This window comes from Delphinus delphis, chromosome 15 (assembly GCF_949987515.2).
Source record: "Delphinus delphis chromosome 15, mDelDel1.2, whole genome shotgun sequence".
In the NCBI taxonomy this organism is placed as follows: domain Eukaryota; kingdom Metazoa; phylum Chordata; class Mammalia; order Artiodactyla; family Delphinidae; genus Delphinus; species Delphinus delphis.
In genome coordinates, this window is record NC_082697.1 from 28,762,081 (window position 1) to 28,784,630 (window position 22,550).

Below are 22,550 nucleotides of genomic sequence, written 5' to 3' on the forward strand. Positions count from 1 at the left end.
TATTATTGAGTTGTGAGAGTTCTTTATGTATTCTAGATATAAGTCCCTTATCAGATATATGATTTATAAATATTTGCTCTCATTCTGTGAGTTGTCTTTTCACTTTACAGTGTCCTGCACAATAGTTTTTAATTTTGATGAAGTCCAATTTATCTTTTTTCTTTCGTTGCTCAGGCTTTTGGTGCCATATCTAACAATCTTTTACCAAATCCAAGATTTGGTAAGATTTAACCCTATGTTTTCTCATAATAGTTCTACAGTTTTCATTCTTACATTTAGATCTTTGATACATTTTCAGTTATTTTTTGTACATGACATAAGGCAAGAGTCAAACTTTATTCTTTGGCAAGAAGATATACAGTTGTCCCAGCACCATTTGTTGAAAAGACTATTCTTTCCCCCACTGAATGGTCTTGGCACCTTGAGGAAATCAGTGGACCACAGACACATGATTTTATTTCTTATCTCTCAATTCTATTCCTTTGATCTATATGTCTTTCCTTATGTCAGTACCATTGCTTTGTAGTAAGTTTTGAAATCAGAAAATGTGAGTCCTCCTAATTTGTTTTTCTTTTTCAAGATTGTTTTGGCATTCTGCATCCCTTGAAAATTCCATATTAATTTTAGAATCAGCTTGTCAATTTCCACAGATCAGGAAAAGGGGGCCATGAATTCCAGAGCTGGGGGTTAAACAAGCTATTCATTTGGCCTTTGTTTGGTAAAGTATTCCCAAGTTTCAGTCTAGATCAGGGATTTGCAAACATTTTCTGTTAGGAGTCAGATAGTATTTTAGGGTTTTGGGCCATATGGTCTCTAATGCAGTTACTCAACCCAACCATTGTAGTATGAAAGCAGCTATAGACAATATGTAACAATGTGTGGCTGTGCTATGATAAAACTTTATTTATGAACACAAATATGTGTCACAAAATATTATTCTTCTTTTGATTCTTTCCAATGATTTAAAATGTAAGAAGCATTCTTAGCTTGCAGGCCTTAAAAAAACAGGTGGCAGGCCAGATTTGGCCTTCAGGCTGCATTTTGCCATCCCCTGGTTTAGACCATTAAGTTTGTGTCTGGGTTCAGGGCCATTGCCCCAGCTAGTATTAATAGTAATTTTGACGTGCATTATTTCTTTGGTTTATCTCTGGGTTCACTGAATAACTGCAGTCAGAAGTTTGTGTCTTTGCCCTCATATAAAAACTGTACACATTCACATCTGTATCGACGTGAGTCCAGTGAGGAGACAGAAACCACACAGTAACTTAAATGGGAAATTTAGCAGGAAGAATTACTTTGCAATGATAGAAAAGTAACTGTAAATATTAAAAGAAAACCCTCAGCTAAGGGAGAGTACCTAAAGAAGGATAAACCTAGAAGGTTGTTTCCCTCCCCAAGGTTTGGGTTCAGCCCTCGCTAGAGAAGGTGTGGTTTCAGCCCACTGGATGGTGAAGAAGTTGGTAGGAAGGGCCAGAACTTTGCACAGGCCAGAGCTGGTCTGCAGTCGCCAGGCAAGTAGGAATATCCCTGTGGAGCACAGGCAAGCCAAGGCTGGTTGGCAGGTACACAAAGGGAGCCCAACATGCACAGACAGTCAGGGTGTTGATGTTGACACAAAGCCTGGACCATACAGTATCTGTGTCTGAAGGGCCGCAGCAAACAAACCTCTGGGGCCAAGTCAGCCAAGACTGATGGGTGGGTGAGCAAAAGAGGTCAAGGTACTGCTATAGGTGCTGCTAGAAATGGAGGCTGAAAAGCTGCAAAAGCCTAGTGCACTTAGGTGCACAGCTTAGGCTGGGGCAGCTATGGGTGGCTGCTGGGGCCCTGGTGCACATGCATGTGGAGCTAAGGAGAGGGTCTGGGGAGCAACAATCAGGCTTGGGAGGCTCTGAGCCTCTGCACAGGGTGAAGGTCCAAGGTGGCCCCAGGGTGTGTCCCCATGGTGCTGAAGAGAAGGTACAGGAGCAGCAATCTGGGCTGGAGCACAGGCCTGTGCTGTTGGGGCTCCTGAGCCACCATCACCTGGGTGGAGAGCTGGAGAAAACACAGGGTGGCCAATCGGTTGAGAAAGCTGTGTCCCTGCAGGCATTTAGCATGAGACAAAAGTGCACTGGCCGAGAAGCAGGGGAAAAGGGTACTCTCCAGGAGCCTGGTGGAAGAGCCACCTACACCAGGAGAGAGGACCCCTTCCTCCAGCAATGTTGTTCCAGAACAGCCCACTACTGATGTACCTCATGACAGCTGACAAAGGAAAAATATATAAAGGGCCCAGATCCATTTTCACAGATCAGGCAACAAAAGGTGAATTTGGAGCTAAGACAATATATTGATTAAGTGACACCACTCCACATACACCCAAACATATTCTACCATACAGGTCAGCAGAATGCAGGCCTCAGAGGGAAACGATGGTAGCCTCTAAAGAAGGAACTACTCTCATGATAAACATAGATAAGACGTTGGCTTTCTGCTTGGATTCTTGGAGTGATGAGCACTTTTTATCTTTTGCAAATGTTTCTACTGTTGGAAAGCTGTGTTTGCGGGGGTGCTTTTAAATTCTACATCCAGGTGATCACCAAGTGCTTTGAAGACAAACCCTACAAAGCCTATCTTCTCTTTCAGTCCACAAAACTATTACCATAGTTGTCCTGTAAATTTTGCCTGGACAAGTGCAACACTTCTGACCTCCCAGATTTACCCTGGTCTCAGTGCTATTCATCATACCTTTCTCTTAAGTTTTCTCTCAGATTCCCCACATCATCTCTTCCAGGTCTTCAACACCCAAATAATTCCTGTACCAATATATTAAGCAGAAAATCTGATCTCAAATGTTTTCACAATTTTATTAGGCACACCTCCAATACTGCAAAATTTACTTACTCTAAGATTTTTACAAGTTGAACCCCTCTATCAAAAGACAAGGAAGCCTCTGTTAGTGGCAGTGTTTATTAGACCTAGGGGAAGGTCGGGGTCCTGCCGCTTTTACCCAAGGTTATTATAATACACAAAAGAGAGGCAGCTCAGACAAAAACTACGATAAGTAGCATTAAACTTCATAAAATTAAGCTCTCTGCCCCCCACCAGACAAAAAAATAGCTTTCTAGTTCCCAGAAGAAGTAGGAAGTAGGGAAAAGGGGAACTGATGACTAGTAGCAGCAAGGATTCTGTAAAACCAGCTCTGCCTTAGAACCTAGTAAGCAAGGTAAGCTGGGCCCCACACTGTGGTCTACATTAGAAGCAGACAAGCCTGTCCCTGTGTGTAATCTGGCTTTGTGAGATCTTCCAATCCTCAGCTGTTGCCTCAACACTCAGACAGAGAAGGAATGCTTTTATCCTTTTTAGAGCACTGATGGCTGGAACTCTAGAAATCTGGTTTCATTTTTTTTTAGGATTCTAGAATGTCATATTTCAACCTGTCCTAAACTTCTCTTTGAAGGGCAGTTGAGGGGCTTCCCTGGTGGCGCAGTGGTTAAGAATCCGCCTGCCAATGCAGGGGACATGGGTTCGAGCCCTGGTCTGGAAAGATCCCACATGCTGTGGAGCAACTAAGCCCGTATGCCACAACTACTGAGCCTGCGTTCTAGAGCCTGCGAGCCACAACTACTGAAGCTCGTGCGCCTAGAACCCATGCTCCACAAGAGAAGCCACTGCAGTGAGAAGCCCGTGCACCGCAACGAAGAGTAGCCTCCACTCGCCACAACTAGAGAAAGCCTGTGCGACAAAGACCTAACGCAGCCAAAAATAAATAAATAAAATAAATTTATTTAAAAAATAATAATAATTAAAATTTTTTTTAAAAAAAATGGCAGTTGAGTTTTTGGCTATTCTCCAAAATGATAATGAAGTTAAAATTAATGAATAGGGTACAGAGCTAGATAAAAATAATCTTTATATAAGAATATGGATTTTTATCCTTTATATATGTCGTGCTTAATTAGGAGGAAATAAAGGATAACATGGTATTTCCATTAGGAGAAAGATTATGCAATGAGAAAATCTCATGTTTTGCCAAGAATCCTTTACTATCTGTTTTCTTTTAGAAAAAAATTGATAAAAAATTTATACATGCTTACTTTGAATATATGAGAAATATATGTACAGATATTTAAAAGTCAGATTAGAGCTTGTGTGTATAAATTAGGTCACTTTAAATCTAACCCACTGTACCTAATTTCAGAGCCAGGGGCTGTCAGATTGCCAGCCATCTTGAAAGTCCCCCCAACCCAGATCCTCTCTGTGACCCACAGGTGGCCCTCACATGGATTCATCACACAAGGTGCCGCCAAATCATCGCATTTTTACACGTTCTTTTGTCAGATTACGGAGTTTCCACACCATTGTGTTATTGGGTCAGATGTTCCCATATCAAAACTGATGTTCATTTTTCATAATCTACTGCCATGTTTTTCAGAAAACTAAGCAAAACTCAATATGAAAAAGACAGTTCTAAAACTGAACACGGGGAAGAATGCTGGAGGGTTCTGAAGTCAAGGTCATGGCTCAAAAAGGGGCAGGACATTTGGATCATTAAATGAAAAGGCCCAAACGAGGTGCTCAAGGCTTTCTAGAGTGGGGTCAAGTGAGGAGACCAGGAAGGATGTAGGAAGCAACTTGAGTTTGAGTTCCCCAGTTTCCCAAAGCACCCCCACCCAATTGAGGCTTGACCCCCTCATTAGTATAGGACCTGCCTGGACACTGCAGGCCTCTGAGTTTGAGGCCACTGACCTCCTGTCGGAAATAAGCTCTTATTGTACGTCTGAGCTCCCCTCCCTGGGGGCAGAAAGGAAAATCCTAGGGAGTGGGGATGTGTACCTTCCTTTCTTTGGAGGGAGAGCTCACCTCACACACCCCGGTTCTGCTTCCTGCTGGGATGGAATACAGGAGCTGGTTCCAGTGGCCCTTCCTAGAGATAAAGGACAGAGTAGCAGCAGTCTGGGGAAGCCCCTTTCCAGGCTTGGAAAGATAACCCCATACCCCTCTCCCTTTGCTGGGCTAGGACTGACAGTCCTTTCCCTGGAACACGTCTGAGGTCACTACAGGTTATAAGGGACTTCAGTTAAAAAGAATCTGCATCATTTTCTTTCCTCCCACCTTTCCTTCCCAAAGGAAGGTGCTGGTTTGTTCACATGTTTCTCTCCCAATGGCAGGACACAGGGAGGGGTCTTGGGGTCATCTGGAACATAGAGGGCCTATCCCTCTTCAGACCCTAGAGACTGCATACCCATAAACACTTTTCCTTCTGTGGCTTCCAGTTCTGACCCAAAGCAAATTGTTGATGTTATAGGGGCAGTTCCAGCAAAGAAACATGACGGGAAATGTGGCAAAGGGTGGGGACCCACGCTCCTGGCACTCACATCCTCTCAACCAGAGCTGACTCAGGACCCACTGGAAAGCTGACTTCATGGCCTTTGGACTCTCTTTTACTGCCCCCCTCTTTGATAGTGCAACAAAATCAGCCTGTGCTTTTTCTGATTTTCAAAGCCTGATACCCATTTTGTGGATCTGGCAAACTCCAACTGAACAAACAAATTTGCTAGAGCTGAGGCCAACCCTCTCCAGTAAAGAGTTCTGGCTTAGGACATAGAAGTCAGAGCCAGGGCATGCAGAGTTGTCAAAAATCTGGGCAATTTGGGCTCTGAGGGAGGAAGACTAGGAAAGGGTGTGATTAAAGGCCAGGTCCTTGGGCTGAAAAACAAGGGCAGGGGTATGACCAGGTTATCTTGGACCAGTTAGTGGAGGGATGATGTGGGTGTCATTAGCAGGACTAGACCCTAGGATTGGAGGGATGAGGCGACGTGGCATTGGAGCTGTGTTTAGGGGTTTTTTTGTTTTGTTTTTTTTGGCTGCCCCACGTGGCTTGCAAGATTAGGGCCCAGGAATTGAACCCCAGCCCTCAGCAATGAAAACAGAGTCCTAACCACTGGACCACCAGGGAATTCCCCAGGGGTCTTTAGACTTATGATCTGATACCAAAGTAGCTAAGAGACCCAAAACAATGATTCATGACTGGAAAACAGTTTGGGCGTGGTTAAAGGACCTGACTCTGGAATCTGGAAGGAAAAACAATGCTTCAGTGGTAGAGAAGGATACAGCAGAGACCTGAATAGAGACTAGAAGGAAGAGAAAGAAGTCAGGGAAGGGAGCTTTCACAGAAGCCAAAGGGAGTGATCAGTCAGAAGAGGCAACCCAGCCCCCAGAGACCCGGGAAATTCCCTTGCTTCAGTGGGCATGTCTCCAGAACCTACATCATCCTCCCCATGCAACGAATCAGATCCTCCAATAAATCTACTAGGTTGATTGGGACTTATTTTTTCTCAAGGGTTGAATTCATGCAGAAATCCAGGTTGTGAAATTTAATTGCTTTCCAGACAGATGAGTGACTAAGGTACATAGCCTGAGCTTATTGAACAATTTATGAGAACAGAAAGACATGAAAACATGGGAAAAAATTGGTGTTTGAAAGTAAAACAAATTGATTATTCTTACTTAAATAAAGCCTTCTACTTTTTTATTCCATCTGATTACAAAGAGTGGAAAAAACATGTTTATTGTTACTGCCATCTTCACTCTCAAAAAGAGTATGGGGACGGGTGGGGGTCAAGACTTCTGAAACCCCCCCAGGAGGTGAGTGAGGTAGTGATCTGTGAGGAAGGGGTGTCAGAATAAGGCTCCGCCCACAACCCCACCCCCATAGGACTCCCTGAGTGTCCTCGGCTGCACCAGGTGTAACTTACTGCTAAATCTTCCCAGTCTCCCTCCCTGCCTTGTAAAGCTTCTCCCTCAAAAGCTGTTCTCTGATGCATCCTGAGGTGTCCTTACCCATTCTCCCCGCACACACAGAGCTTCTATTCTGTATACTCTGGGGTTTGTTGAGGAGCGACTTTTAGCCAAAGCCTCGTCCACACTCCTTGTGTGCTTATGCTCTTAGGGTGGATTCCCTGGAGAGACAATGAGGCAGAGAATTGAGTGGCTTATCGGGGAATGAGGACAGGACTGGGCAGAGGAAGAAGCTGACCTGCAATGTGTTTGAGATCATTCAGTTTCATGGGGACCCTGGGATCTGGGATGACCCTGTGGAGTTGTCCCAGCAGAGTCCGGCTAGGGTTTTGTCTCCCCGTATCAATCAGTCGTTGGCCAGGAGGCATCCCTTGGGAAGTGCAGCTCCCTGTGGCTGAGAGCAAGTCTAGTGAGGAATTCATCTCTGCAGCTATCAGCAGCAGTTGGCTGGAGCAGCCCCACAGTATCCCCACATAAGGATTCTCCCTACTGTGTGTGAAGAAAGCTGACTGATCACAAGAGCCTTGCCCACACTCCCTGCAAACACACAGCTCCTCCCTGAGTGAGCCATCTGGAGCCCTCCTGTCGGTTCTTTTCCCAATGCCTGTCAGCACTCCCTGAACACATGACGCTTCTCCTGAGTCGGCCACTGGATGTTCCATAAATGCTGACTTATTGCTAAAGCTTCCCCACAGTCCCTACACACACAATACTTCCCACCTAAGTGCGTCCTCTTTGAGCACTGAGGGTTGACAGCTACCCACACTCTGCACGCATAAGGCTCCTGCCCTGAATGTGCCTCACTGCCTGATGAGGGTCAACACATCTCTGAAGCTTCACTCACACCCCACACACACATACAGACTACTCCCCGCATGTCTCTCTGGCGTAAGAAGAGGTTCGACTAATTGCTAAAGTCCTGCCCAGGACGCCTGCATACACAAGACTTCTCCTCTCAGTGTGTCCTCTGGTGTCTTATGAGACTTGACTTGTTGCTAAAGCCTCGCCCACACTCCCTGCAAACATAATACTTCTCCCCTGAGTGTGTCCTCTGGTGCACAAGGAGGAGTGATTTCTGGCTAAAGCCCCGCCCACACTCCTTGCACATGTAAGGCTTCTTCACTGTGTGTGTCCTCCGGTAATTAACAAGGGTTGACACCTGGCTGAAACTTCGGCCACACTCACTATACACATAAGCCTTCTCCATTGAGTGTGTCCAATGGTGTCTGATGAGGTTCGACTTATCTTTAAAGCCTCGCCCACACTCCCTGCAGACATAGGGCTTCTCCCCTAAGAGGATGGTCTGGTTTGTAATGCAGTTTGATTTGGGGCTACAGTCTAGTTCACGTTCTTGACAGTTGACTGCTCCAGAGCTTGAGGTTTCTAATTCCTTCATTTCTTTGTCTGCTTGCAAAGGGTTTACCCTTTGGGCTGCGCTGGGCTCTATTTCTACCACTGCGCTGCCTTCTCCAGGACTTGCTGACTGTTCTCAGGGTGGGCTGGGCAATGCACGTAAGGGCCGTCTCTCCTCTGTCCTCGAGCACCAGAGTCTGGAGTCATCTTCTTTCTCTTGGCCTTCTGTGTTTTCACTCCAGCAGCTGTGAGCAGAATACTGCTGCCCCCGATGCCCCAGGCCAGAATCCCCCAGGTGGAAGTGATTTTCTACACACACATCCGGGAAGATCTGCAGCGTGTGTTAGCTGAGGAACCGCTGACAGAAAAAGGCCAGAAGGCAGGAAGAACAGGGGTAGATCTCTGGCTTTGGTTCTGCTGGAGAGAGAAGGTTTTCAGTTAGAGAAGCCCTAAGTAGGGCTGCTGGGCCGTTCTGCCTTGTCTTAGGACAGAAAGTGTCTTACTGCCACAACTGTAATTGACAATATACATACAACACAATTTGTTTCCCACCAATAATTCCTTTACATTCCACTTCTACACATTCCATTTTCTATTGCAATCCAGAAAATCCATAACAAAAGCATCTTCTATATGTCAGTCAGACTAGGAACCTTTTTGCTCTGCAAGTAGCCTCAACTACCCTTAGACTTTTCCTCTGACTAAATCATCTAAGTCTATATCACATTGATATAGACTGTCCACAACTCTGTTCTACTTGGAGGTAACAGTCTCTATGACCTATGTGGAAACCTCTTTCATGTCTTTTCTATTACAAAATAGAAGACTGATATACAAAAAAAGTCACTAGGTCTGAAGGCTTTCAAATGTAGGAAACAGTATATGAAACAGTGGTTAAAGAGACTGTATATGAAATAAATCTGAATTTCCAGTTGTCCACCCACAAACAAATACTAAAAATTTCTAAGTACTAGGTTCTCTACTAAAGTATTGTGGATTCAGCAGTGGACAGAAAGACATGCTCCATGCTTTCAGGATTCTGGTACCTTGTGCCCAAACTAATCCCATTATAGTGACATCAGACGTGGCTATGGGATTTGCTTTGGCCAACAAAGGTTAGTGAAAAGTTAGTGCTTCTTCCAAACAAGTTTTAAGAGGCACAGTATGGTTCTATCATTGCTGTTTTCCCTCTTCCTTAAGAATCCCATGACCCAGATAGAGGCTGTTCCTTTTGCCTAGATCCCAGAGCCAGTAGAGCTGAACCAATAGAGCTGTATACCTGAACTGTAGACAGTAGATATTAAGTAAGAAATGAACATTTGCAAAGTTTGGGGTTGTTTGTTATCACAGCATTACCTAGCCTAAACTAACTGAAATATTTCCCCTATGAAAGCTTTAAAGATTATTTCAGGGAGTACCTTTGAAGAAGAGACATCATAACATGAACATGTGAAGAACTAGAGAAAGAGAGACTGGTTTAGGAGGAAAAATAGTATGATCTCAATTTATCTCAATTATCTCAAATAAGTTTGAGAATAAACTTGTGCTGTCTTGTAACCAAATAGAAATATGAAGATAAAGCACAGGTGAGACAGTGACAAAGAAAATGGATTCATTATAATAGGTGATGGGTAAAATCGGTGAAGTTCACAAACTGTTCAAGGGTGTGAATACTGACATAGAAAAAAAGAGAATGTGACACTAGTCCTGTGGACCCTTACAGTCCAAAGAAAAGAAAAAAGTAAGAGAAAAGCCCACAAGAGACGTAAGAGGCAGGAGAACTGCAGGATATTGTGGTGCTGAGCAAGACAAAGGACACAACCTCAAGAAATGCAAGTGGGATCCAGGCATTCAATATCAAGACTAATCTGAACAAGGTCATTTTGATATTTTCCTTGGAACCCGTTAAACATATTAACACAGAGAAGGAAGATAATATGACAAGAGAAAAATAAAAACAAAATCTAGTTAGACTGACTAGCTAAGGCCAAATCAAAACACACAGAACCAGACTGAAACAGATGAATCCACACTTAATTAGATGGAGCTCAAACGAGATGAAATCAGATCAAAACATGTCAAAGAAGATGAAAATGAAAAAAGTAAACCTGATTAATCCATATCAGGGAAATAGCTATGCCATTTAAGGAAACACCTGAAGAAACTCCTGCCTAAAACTAGTTTGTGTCTCCAAAAATGTGATTTTTCTCTACCTGATTTATCTAGAACTACAGGAATATCTAGAACCACGCTATCCAATATGGTAGCCACCAGCTGTATGCTTCCTGAGCACTTCAAATGTGGCTGGTCTGAGCGAAAATGTGTTCTAAGTATAAAATAACAACCAGATTTTGAACACTTAGTACAAAAATAAAGAGTAAAATATCTAATTAATTTTTATATTGATTATATGTTGACATGAAAATATTTTGATATATTGGGTTAAATAAGATATTATTAAAATTAATTTCATCCATTTACTTCTACTTTTTTAAATGTGGTTACTAGGAAATTTAAAATTACCCACATGGCTCACATTATATTTCTACTGGACAGCACTGATTTAGAACAAGGGGTGGGAAAACTATGGCCCACAAGCTAAATCTGGCCCTCTATTTCTGCACAGTCTACAAGCTAAGAATGACTTTTAAATTTTTAAAGAGTTGGAAAAAAATCAAAAGAACAATAATACTTCATGATACATTAAAATTACATGAAATCCAAAATTCAGTGTCCACAAAAGTCTTACTAGAACACAGCTATACTCATTCATTTACCTGTTGTCTATGGCTACTTTAGCCCTACAAGGGCAGAGTTGAGAGTGGTTACAGAAACCATATCACCCACAAAACCTAAAATAGTTACTTTCTGGCCCTTTACAGAAAAAGTTGGCCAACCCCTGATCCAGAGAAATGTCACAATCAAAAGTATTTATCAACCTAGATTTAAAGAATCGATGTCAGTTTTTAAATAAATGAAAAAAATATGGCTTATGAAACTCAAAAGCCATACAAACTTTGATATTTAATGTTAACTTCTGTCTTAGAAGGCATTTCTCACTGCTCTCCCCTTGCATACTGTGCCTCCACTGTAGTTCCTTATACCCAGCAGGCACCCCAATTCCTTAGGGCCTTAGCACCAATGAGGCCCTCCACCTGAAATGCTCTTATCCTAGATACCTAGAGTTCTAACTCCCTTTGGTCAAATGTTACCTTCTTGGTGATTTCAAATACCCAGTTTCAAAATTCAGCCAGCCACACTCTCACACTTAATACTCCTTTATCCGGTTCTATTTTATTATTATTTTTTACTACGTAGTGCTTATCACCTTCTAACATACCATATTATAATATCCCTATATATGTAATAACAAAAATGGAGTATACCCTTTAAAAATTGTGAATCACTATGTTGTACACCTGAAACTTATGTAATATTGTAAATCAACTATACCTCAATAAAAAAGAAAATTAAACATATGCAAAAATTTTTAAATAATAATAATGTCCCTGAATATGAAGCTTTTTGTTAGCTGTCTCCCTACAGTAGAAAGTAATTCCCCATGGGCAGAGATTACCACTTCATTCACTAACATGTTCTAAGTGTCTAGAACATTTTCTGCCATATGGGAGGTGGTCAGTAAATCTCCACTGAATTAATGAAGGAAAGAACACTGCCTCACCAATGAGAGCAGATTCCTATAATTCTCCAGCAACACTTCTCTGTATAGGTCCCTCTGCTCAGAGCTCAGTCTCTTCCATTCTGCCTCTGTGAAGACCACAGCCACATCCCTGAATGTAACTGGTACCTATAAACAAGCAATAAATTAAGGGACATACAGCAAGTCCCCATCAGTCCTCCCACTATGAGGAACATAGCTGGTGGCCCCGGAGAGTCTGGATATGCAAGAAGTTGATCTAATTCTTTTCAGAGTACATGGTTCTCTGTATCAAGTTCTTCTGGGCATTATTACTACGGCTTTGTGTTAAAATCTGAGGAGCACATAACTGATGCATAAAACTCATTCCTGGCCCTCGGACGCTTTTGATTTCTTTGGAGAAATGATTTGTGAATCAATTTGAAAACCTAAAGCAGTGCTCAATGACCCTGAGGAATGGAGGAATTCTGAGATGAAGAGTAGGGCATGCACTGGAGAAGAAGAAAAGCATCATGTACACAAGGCTTGTGCTGGGCATTAGGGAATAGAGACGATTTAGAGGAGAAAATGAAAGAAAACGTCAACCATAGAGAAAAGCAGGAGTGAACAGATGGAGCCCGGAATAAGCATTTTTGAAGAGTTCGGGTTATACTAAATGGGATCTGCAAAATCTGTCTTTGCCTGGTATTTTAACCTTTTTAAAATAAAGCCCTCAATGCTTCACTCATCACGTAGAGCAGTACAGGTGTACCTCATTTTACTGCACTTTGCTTTATTGCCCTTCATAGACATCAAGTTTTCTACCATTGAAGGTTCGTGGCAACCCCAAGTCAAACAAGTCTATTGGCGCCATTTTTCCAACAGCATTTGCTCACCGCGTGTCTCTGTGTCAGATTTTGGTAATTCTCACATTTCAAATGTTTTTATTATTATTATATTTGTTACAGTGATCTGTGATGAATGATCTTTGATGTCACTACTGCAACTTGGTGAAGGCTCAGAGGATGGTTAGCATTTTTTAGCAATAAAGTGTTTTTTAAAGATTTTTTGGATGTGGACCATTTTTAAAGTCTTTATTGAATTTGTTACAATAATGCTTCTGTTTTATGTTTTTGGTTTTTTGGCTGTGAGGCATGTGGGATCTTAGCTCCTTGACCAGGGATCGAACCTGTACCCCCTGCAATGGAAGGCGAAGTCTTAACCACTGGACCTCTAGGGTCCAATAAAGTATTTTTTAATTAAGGTATGTATATTGTTTTTTCACACATAATGCTATTGAACACATAATAGACTACAGTATAGTGTAAACATAACTTTTATATTCACTGAGAAACCAAAAATTTCACGTGTCTCACTTTACTGTGATATTCACTGTACCATGGTGGTCTGGAACCAAACCCACAATATCTCCAAGTTCTGCCTAGACTTCAATAAGCTTCCTGGAATGAAAGCAGGGCATTTAGCTTACTTTGCTTCCTAGCCCCAACCCCACTGGACATTCTCTAGGAGTATAACTTTGTGTCTATAGTGTATCAATGAATGAACAACTCATAACCAATAGGGGAAGATGAATTTACAATCCAGTGAGATTATAATTTAACTCATAGAACTGAAAAGTTGTTTTCATTTTACAGACCGGAAAATTTATTTAGGCTTTCTCTCATTCTTAAATTCATATATTCTTTCTTTCCCTTTCCCTCCTTCTCCCTCCCCTTATCTATATAATTTTTCTTTGCATATTGGACATTTTAGGTAAAATATTGTAGCAACTCTGGATACCAACCCTGCCGTCTTCCTAGGTTGTGGCTGTCTGCTTGTTCATTTGTTTTGAGACCTGTCTGGATTAGTTCGATGAAGGTTATTTCCCTGAAGCAGTGGCTCCTCAGAGGGTGCAGCCTTGAGCAAACACACAGTCACCCAGACCTTCCCCCTCCTGACAGAGGGCTCTCTTGTGTCTCTCCTTGACTTCCCCGTTAAGCTTCCAGCAGGTCTGCCTCTATTGGTATCACACCCGACTGTTAGCCTCCACTATTGGTTGCTGATTGCTCTACTGTTTTCAACAATGTCCTGGAGTATAAATGGCTCCATAGTCTGATCCAATTAAAGTCAGATCCTTTTGCAGGGGTAATTTTGAGGCCAGTATTTGAGACTTACTCCAACCCGTAGGAGAGCTCCTCTCAGCAATTTCTTTCCCTGCTTTCTCTGTTAAACTTCCAGGTGATCTGCCATTTCCCTTGTTGCTATCACAGGCTTCTCAGTTTCCTCTTAATTGCTCACCACCAAAATCTCCACTGTTTTCAACAACACCCTAAGACTTCAACTTCCCTGCTCAGTTCCACACAAAGCCAGTCCCCTTAGGGAGCGCTGTAGAGCTCTCTGTTCCTATGGCCTGCCTCCCACCAGGGCAGGACCTCTGCACCACTACTCAGAGGTGGCACAGGACTGGCAGACCACTTCGCTCAGTGTGACACTCCTGCTCTAACAGTGGGGCACTGGGCAGGGGTGGCAGCTCCTTTTCTTCTCAGCATGCTTCTCCTAGCACAGGATCTCTGTCTGCCCTATGAGCAAGATGGGGAGAAGGCAATAAGGTCCCTCCTGATTCTTGACCACCTGTGCCTGAGACAGAGCTTCCATCATACAAATAGGGTCATCATACAAATAGAGATAGAAAATGCCAGACTTCTTGGCCATACTTGCCTGCCACACTGAGCTGGGGGGAATAAGAATTGCTGGTAGCTTGCCCCTCCCAGGGAAAAAGACTGGGAACTGGGGGAAGAAAGTCCCATCTTCTTAGCTGTACCCATTTGGAGTACAGCTTCCATTACACTGAGCTGAAGGGTGACCAGGAGGGAGCAGGTTGTGGGACAAATGCCACAGACTCTTGCTGATTTAGTAGATTTTCTTGAATAAATGTTTCGCTACTTGCCACATGTCCTTAAGAGCAATTTTGAGAGACTTTAAATAAATGTAACCCCAACTCACCAGTATTTTGGACTTTTCCCTCCTTTTCTTGAAGCCAGTCAGTCTTGTGAGAAGGCAAACCTAGAGAAGGAAAAAGAAGCTATGAGAAACTGGGGCTCCCATGGTGCTGCCAGAGCAGCTCCTCCGTGACTTGTGAAGAGGAAGTCGCCACTTGCCTGTGATCACAAGGCATTCGCAGTAAACCTGGAGCCCTGCTCCCCCTCTTCACCTCTCTGGACCCTCAACAGCACTCACCTTTTGCCTTGTGATTCTGAGTCGGTGTCTTCACAGTTTCCGCAACTTCCCTGTTCTCCAAAGGCAACATCTCCTCCCAGTCCTGCTCTCTCCAGGCAGAAGGATCAGGCAACATCATGGCCCCAGAGTCAGCCCCATGTTCGCCTTGAAATTCTGCCAGGAGGCCTGGTAGAAATGATTTCATCTCAAGATCAATTTCTGCTGCCTGGTGTGATTCCTCCAAAACTTACTTATAAAAGCCCAACTTGTTGCCATGCAGCCGGCACCTGTGGGACAGAGAAGCAATTTGACATTGCTGGGACCCTTACTGTGGGCCCTATGCCTGTGCCTCTTCAGCAGGGATCCTGTCCTCTCACACAATACACATAGAGTCTCAGTCCACAAGGTTCCTTGCTTTTTTTTTTACCTCATTCCTTTCTAGCCTGTAGGCCCTTTGTGGTAGATATCATCAACATTCCCAATTATTTGTTTCTCTGTATAATTCTCTGCCCCTGACGTCAGGCTTGGTCTCATGACTTGCCCTGGACAAGGAAATGTGACTGAAAGTGACAGTGCCACTTGTAAGCACCGCGTTATTCCACCATCTCTCATGTTCTGAGAACAGAGGAAAGGTAAACCTACTCTAAAAGAAAAAAAAAAAAAACAACGAGGTACTTCCCTGACAGTCCAGTGGTTAAGACTCCACACTTCCACAGCAGCGGGTGCATGTTCAATCCCTGATGGGGGAACTAAGATCCCGCAAGCCACAGGGCATGGCCAAAAAAAAACACACATAAAATCCAAAAGCCAGTAAGGAAGTGGTGGGTATATTTTATTACATATCAATTAAAAGGTTCAGTTTAACAAGGACCCCTTTAGGAAAGGTGGGGGGTGGGGAGCAGGGTTTAATATGTGTGTTTAATCTTTGATTGTCTTTTCATAAAAAATACTGCCGGATAAACAACAAGGTCCTACTGTATAGCATGGGAACTATATTCAAAATCCTGTGATAAACCATAATGGAAAAGAATATGAAAAAGAACAGATATACGTATAACTGAATCACTTTACTGTACAGCAGAAATTAACACAACATTGTAAATCAACTGGACTTCAAAAAAAATTTTTTTAAATACTGGAGGTATATATAGAAAAATAATAAAAATGATTATCTATGGGAAATAAACCTATCTTTGTTTGCAGTCATGACTGTATCCTAGAATCCAAAAGTCCAAATAAAGACTAGAAGTTGTAGCAGCTCATACAATTCAATATCAAAAAATCGCAGCTCATACAACTCAATATCAAAAAAACAACTCAATTAAAAAATGGGGGGACTTCCCCGGTGACGCATTTGTTAAGAGTCTGCCTGGCAATGCAATGGACGCGGGTTCAAGCCCTGGTCTGGGAAGATCCCCCATGCCAGGTAGCAACTAAGCCCGCGAGCCACAACTACTGAGACTGCATGCCACAACTATTGAAGCCCGTGCACCTAGAGCCCGTGCTCTGCAAAAAGAGAAGCCACCACAATGAGAAGCCCACACACCGCAACGAAGAGTAGGCCCCGCTCTCCACAACTAGAAAAAGCCCACACACAGCAACAAAGACCCAACGTAGCCAAAAATTAATTAATTAATTAAAAAAAAGAAAAAAGGGCAGAAATCTGCAGAGACATGGATGGACCGAGAGACTGTCATACAGAGTGAAGTCAGAAAGAGAAAAACAAATATCGTACAATATCACTTATATGTGGACTGTAGAAAAATGATAGAGATGAACTTATTTGCAAAGCAGAAATAGAGTCAAAGATGTAGAGAACAAACTTACGGTTACCAACGGGGGAAGGGAAGGTAGGTTGAATTGGGAGATTGAGATTGACATGTATAGACTACTATGTATAAAATAGATCACTAATTTGAGAACCTGCTGTATAGCACAGGGAACTCTACTCAATGCTCTGTGGTGACTCAGATGGGAAGGAAATCTGAAAAAGAGTGGATATATGTATACGTGTAACTGATTCACTTTGCTGTACAGCAGAAACTAATACAACATTGTAAAGCAACTATAGTCCGATAAAAATTAATTTTAAAAAAAGGGAAGATGTTTAGTGAAGACTGATACACAGTATGGCACCTAGAGACCTCAAATTTTCAGTATACACAGAACATGGACTGGATAAGAAGCATTGCCACCAATGAATATACAATTCTGCTTTCCAACTTTTTACCAACACTAGGAATTATCTAACTTTTTAATCTTTGCTAATCGAATACATTAAAAATATCCACTTTTTGGAAGATAAAATAAAATAAAATATAAAAAAATGAGCAGAAGATGTGAATAGACATTTTTCCAAAGAGGACATGAAGATGGCCAACAGGCACATGAAAAGATGCTCAACATCACTAACCATCAGAAAAATGCAAATTAAAACTACAGTGAGATATCACCTCACACCTATCAGAATGGCCATCATCAAAAAAAACACAAATAACAAGTGTTGGTGAGAACAGTTGATGGGAATGTAAATTGGTGCGCCCACTGTGGAAAACAGCATGGAGGTTCCTCAAAACACTAAAAATAGAAGTATTATATGATCCAGCAATTCCACTCCAGGTATATACCTAAAGAAAACAAAGACACTAATTTGAAAAGATACATGCACCCCAATGTTTACAGAAGCATTATTTACAACAGCCAAGATATGGAAACAACCTAAATGTCCATCAACAGATGAACAGATAAAGATGTGGTATACATGTACTACAATGGAATATTACTCAGCCATAAAAAGAATGAAATTTTGCCATTTGCAACAACATGGATGGACCTGGAGGGTACTATGCTTAACGAAATAAGTCAGAGAGAGAAAGTTTGTACCCAACATCTCCTCATTTCCCCTATCTGCAGCCCCTGGCAATCACCACTGTACTCTCTGCTTCCCTGAGTTCAGCTTTTTAAAATTCCACATATAAGTAAGATCACACAGTATTTGTCTTTCTCTGTCTGACTTATTTTACTAAGCATAATACCCTCCAGGGAATATAGCCAATATTTTATAATAACTGTAATGGAGTATAATTTTTAAAAATTGTGGATAACTATGTTGTACACCTGAAACCTATATAATATTATAAATCAACTATACCTCAATAAAAGAAAAACTAGAAGTAGTAAGTTAATTTAAATTTAGCAAGGTGGCTGGACATGAGGGGTCAACATACAAACATCAATTGTATTTTTAAATACTAGTCAGAAACAACTGGAGAGTTACATTTTAAAAACATTTCCAAAAATTCAAGAACATAAAATGTATAGGAATGAATTTGAAGAGATGTGCAAACATTCTACACTGAGAACTACAAAATGTTACTTTGAGAAATTAAAGACCTAAATAAATAGAGAGATATACTTAGTTTGTGGGCTGGAAAACTCAGTGCTCTTGAGACGTCGGTTCTAACCAAACTGATCTACAGATTCAACACAATTCCAATCAAAATCCCACAAGACTTATTTTTGTTGAAAACATCTAGCTGATTCAAAAAAATATTTGGAAATGAAAAGGACCTTGAATAGCTAGAATAACCCTGTAAAAGAAGACTGATGATAAATGGTTTCAAGACTTAGTATAGGGACTTCCCTGGTGGCGCAGTAGTTAAGAATCCACCTGCCAATGCAAGGACAGGGGTTTGATCCCTGGTCTGGGAAGATCCCACATGCCCCGGAGCAACTAAGCCCATGCACCACAACTTCTGAGGCTGCGCTCTAGAGCCCACAAGCCACAACTGCTGAGCCCGCGTGCCACAACTACTGAAGGCCACGCACCCTAGAGCCCATGCGCCACAACTACTGAAGGCCATGTGCCTAGAGCCCGTGCTCCGCAACAGGAGAAGCCACTGCAATGAGAAGCCCGCACGCCACAACAAATAGTAGTCCCTGCTCACTGCAAACTACAGAAAGCCCGTGCGCAGCAACACAGACCCAACGCAGCTAAAAATAAATTTAAAAATTTTTTTAAAAATATAAAAACAACAGACTTAGTATAAAGCTGAAGCTATCAAGACAGTGTGATGTTGATTAAATTAACAGAAGAGACTGTCCAGAAATAAACCCACACTTACACAGTCAATGATTTTCAACAAAGGCACCAAAGCAATACAATGGTAAAAGGAGAGTCGATTCAACAAATGGTGCTATAAACAAGTACTATGTCAAACCTCAAAACCTCAAACCATACACAAAAAAAATACATCAAAATGGATCATAAACATAAATGTAAAAGCTAAAACTTTAAGCTTCTAGGAAAAAAAATCATAGGAGAATACCATCATGACTTTGGTGTAGGCAAAGAATTCTGAAACAGAACACAAATTCCAGTTGTTGGAGGTGATGGTTACACGGGAGTACATGTCTGTCAAAATCCATTGAAACATATACTTCAGATCTGTGTAGTTGGTTGTATATAAATTATACCTCAGTTTTTTTAAAAAGGGTAAATTTAAGTCCTTCTCAGTTAAGGACACATAATGAAACATTTATAAGTGAAATGATATGATGTCTAGAATTAGCTTTAAAATAATTCTGCAAAAAAAGGTGGGAGGCAGGGGTGGTATATGAAACAACCTTGAACATGAATTGATTACTGTTGATGCTGGACGATGGATTTGTAGTTTCTATGTGAAAAGTTAACCACCAAAAAAAAAAGGCATTAATTATGTAATTTTGTTCTTATGTTTTAACTTAGAAGAAAGCCCTCTGGCAGCAGTTACATGCTCCAAATATGTGTTGTAGAAATTTAACAGTGCAACTCTTATCCGTCACATGTAACAAAGAGAGGAATCATATGTGAGCGTAGGTTTGTTCAAATAAGTCAGTGCTGAGGGAATAAAATATTACAGAGATTGTAAAGCCCAGTGCCTGGCACAGAACAACTCCCAATAAGTGGTAGTTACCATCATTTTTTATTTTACAACAGCTGACACAGTCTTGGGAATCCAGCAGCCAGGATGAAATGTTGCTAGGGCAAGGACGGTGGTAACCTGAATGAGAGCACTTGTCTGGGGTAATATTCCCTGTTAAAGGCCTTTGCCCTTAAATCAGCCCTGGTATCCTACAGAAACAAGCAGGTCCTCTGAGCCTCAAATGGAACACTGCAGGGCACAAAACGTCAGGATGAGCAAAGGAAATTTGCCCAAGGTCTGGAGAACAGAAGACACTGCAGAAACATGGAAGGTGAGTGGTATCCACCTGCAAGAAGTCCTCTTGTTCTCTATACAGTCCTCTCTGGGCAGGCAGGGATGTGAGAAGGTGAACCTGAGGATGAAACAGGCAGTGTGAGCTTCAGGACTGTCTCTTGGCCCCCAGATACCAAGCTAAAAATCCCCAAGCTTAAAATAAGGGGTGCTCCTCTTCTTTAAAAAACAAAAAGAGCCTCAGATCTGTCAAAGAAGAATGTAGACAGCTTCCTGGGGACACAGTCATATGTGGGCATCAAAATACAGCCTGTCCTGATATGCTATTAAATAGGAAAATCATCCTTTGTTACTACTAATAATTAACACTTACTAAACTCTTACTATACACCACAGACAATTCCAGGCACTGTACAACTTTTGTCTCCCAAAGGCCCGGAGTTAGATCTTCTAATAAACTGAAGTGACAGAGCTAGAAAGTGCCTAGATTTGATCTCTAGCTGTGGAGTGCCATGGCCTTAGCCCGTTGGATGAGTTGTAATGTCAGTGATGGTCAACCCCTACCGGGTGTGACAGTTCTCAAAGCATATCCAAAGACAAGTTGAGGGGATGTATATGAAACAGGATTGTCTGTGAATTAATGAATGTTGAATCTGGTGATACGTCCATGTGAGTTTACTGTACTATTCTACTGCGTGGGTTTAAAATTTGACCTTACCCCAAAATTAAAGTCCTGATACCTGGGTTTCACCAGATCCCAGAAGTGATTTGGACAGTTGGCCAGCAGCCCTCAGAGGTCCCCACACTACCTAATCTGGGTAAGTCCCAAACTAGAGGTCTGAACCCCAACACATGAGGGAAAAGCATTCTAAGAGAGGGAGAATTAGCCAAACAAGCCACTTACATTACAACCAAATCTGGGATCTTTGTCATAAAGCAGAGTGGGCCCCGGGATGAGGACAAACCGTGGGACAAGAGATCCCAGAGAAGCAGACCTGCCTGCACTCAAAAAACTGCCTAGATGCAGGCCCCAGCGGTGCAGTGCACCATCACTGTAGGATGTCTGCCTCAGGCCCCAAACCTCCCCATTTTCTAAAAACCCAAAGAACTCCAGAGCCAAGACACTCCACCACCCCTTACGGATATTTTGCCCACGTCGAACTCACCTCCACCCACCGCCAACAAGCCAACGCAGAGCAGGGCCTGAGATGCTCTCTCCTCCACCCCACCTCCGCCCAATCACCATTGGGTCATATTCAGCCCCATCAAAAACAAAACTTGACATTCACGATCAGTCCTGGGTTCCCACAACCGTTCAGGGATGCGGGACGCACGTAAGTGCTCCCAGGCCAAACAACACCCAGGGACACATGGCCCAAGCCGCGCCCCCAGCCCCCATCACAAGGGATGTCTATTTGGCCCTGGCTGAACACACCCCTACACCCCAAATAAACGCCGGGGATGCGCACTGGAGCTGCCCCCTACTCGTAAATTGTTTGGCCCAGAATATACCCACCCGTTTCCAAGAAAGAAATTTGAGTTCCAGGTCTCTCGCCCCAGCCGAGGAGTGAAGTTCCGCGTAACGCCCCGCAATTCAGGGATTCGCAGCTAGAGGAGTCACCCCATTTCCCCGCCACAAACGCGCACCTCGAGCCGCGCCCCCTCCTCCAAGCACGAAACCGCCCGAACCCGCCGGCCTGGGCCGCCGCACTCCCCCAGCAGCCGCACTCCTCCCCAACTCCCAACCCTAGGCCCTGCCCGGCCTATCCCCACCCTACTGCAGCAGGGGAGGGACACCGTGGGGCCACGGGCCCGGCAGGCCTCGCTCTCCAAAGAGGACCCGACCGCTCACCCCGCCCTCGGCCGCTCAACTACACCAGAACTACAGTTCCCAGAATCCTCGCGGACTCCCTTCCCGCTGGCCGTCCCAGGAGCCGCTTGTGGACCGCGCGGTTAATTTACCACGACAGTGGCTATGTAGTGACAGCCTACCCGTCTCTGTTTATAAAATACCCATGCATAAACAGGTAGTGGTTCCCGAATGAAATCTCTGTTCCCTCTGCCTGTTCGCTTGAAAGATTCCCCAGAAGCCTCTGCGGCCGCTTCCGTGACGGCTTCCAGGTCCACACCCTCGGCGCTCAGGGTCACCCGGCGAAGGCAGTTCCGGTTGGCTTGTGGAGGGTCCGGCTTCCGGTTGCGAGCATCTCAGGTGGATTTTTCCTATCGTGACCAGGCTAAATTCCCTGGGCTTAGGCGCTAAAATATGCATGCCACCTTCCGCGAGCACCATCTAAGTTTGGCTCTGTGCTGTTCGCTCACCCCTGTGTTCATTGCCATTTTACTTGTGGGGGGCGGGGGAGTTGGCGGTTGGA

The 22,550-nt window shown here is 43.1% G+C and overlaps 1 protein-coding gene across 1 annotated transcript; it reads right to left on the reverse strand.

The window, feature by feature from the left end:
* Nucleotides 1-6,352: 6,352 nt before the first annotated feature.
* On the reverse strand, nt 6,353-22,265 carry ZNF343 (zinc finger protein 343). Its single transcript, XM_069541483.1, is given in 5 exon segments — nt 6,353-8,547; nt 14,771-14,830; nt 15,005-15,270; nt 20,234-20,299; nt 22,171-22,265. Coding segments are annotated over 3 exon segments (1,059 nt in total). The 5' UTR covers nt 15,189-15,270; nt 20,234-20,299; nt 22,171-22,265; the 3' UTR covers nt 6,353-7,732.
* Between the last annotated feature and the right edge of the window lie 285 nt (nt 22,266-22,550).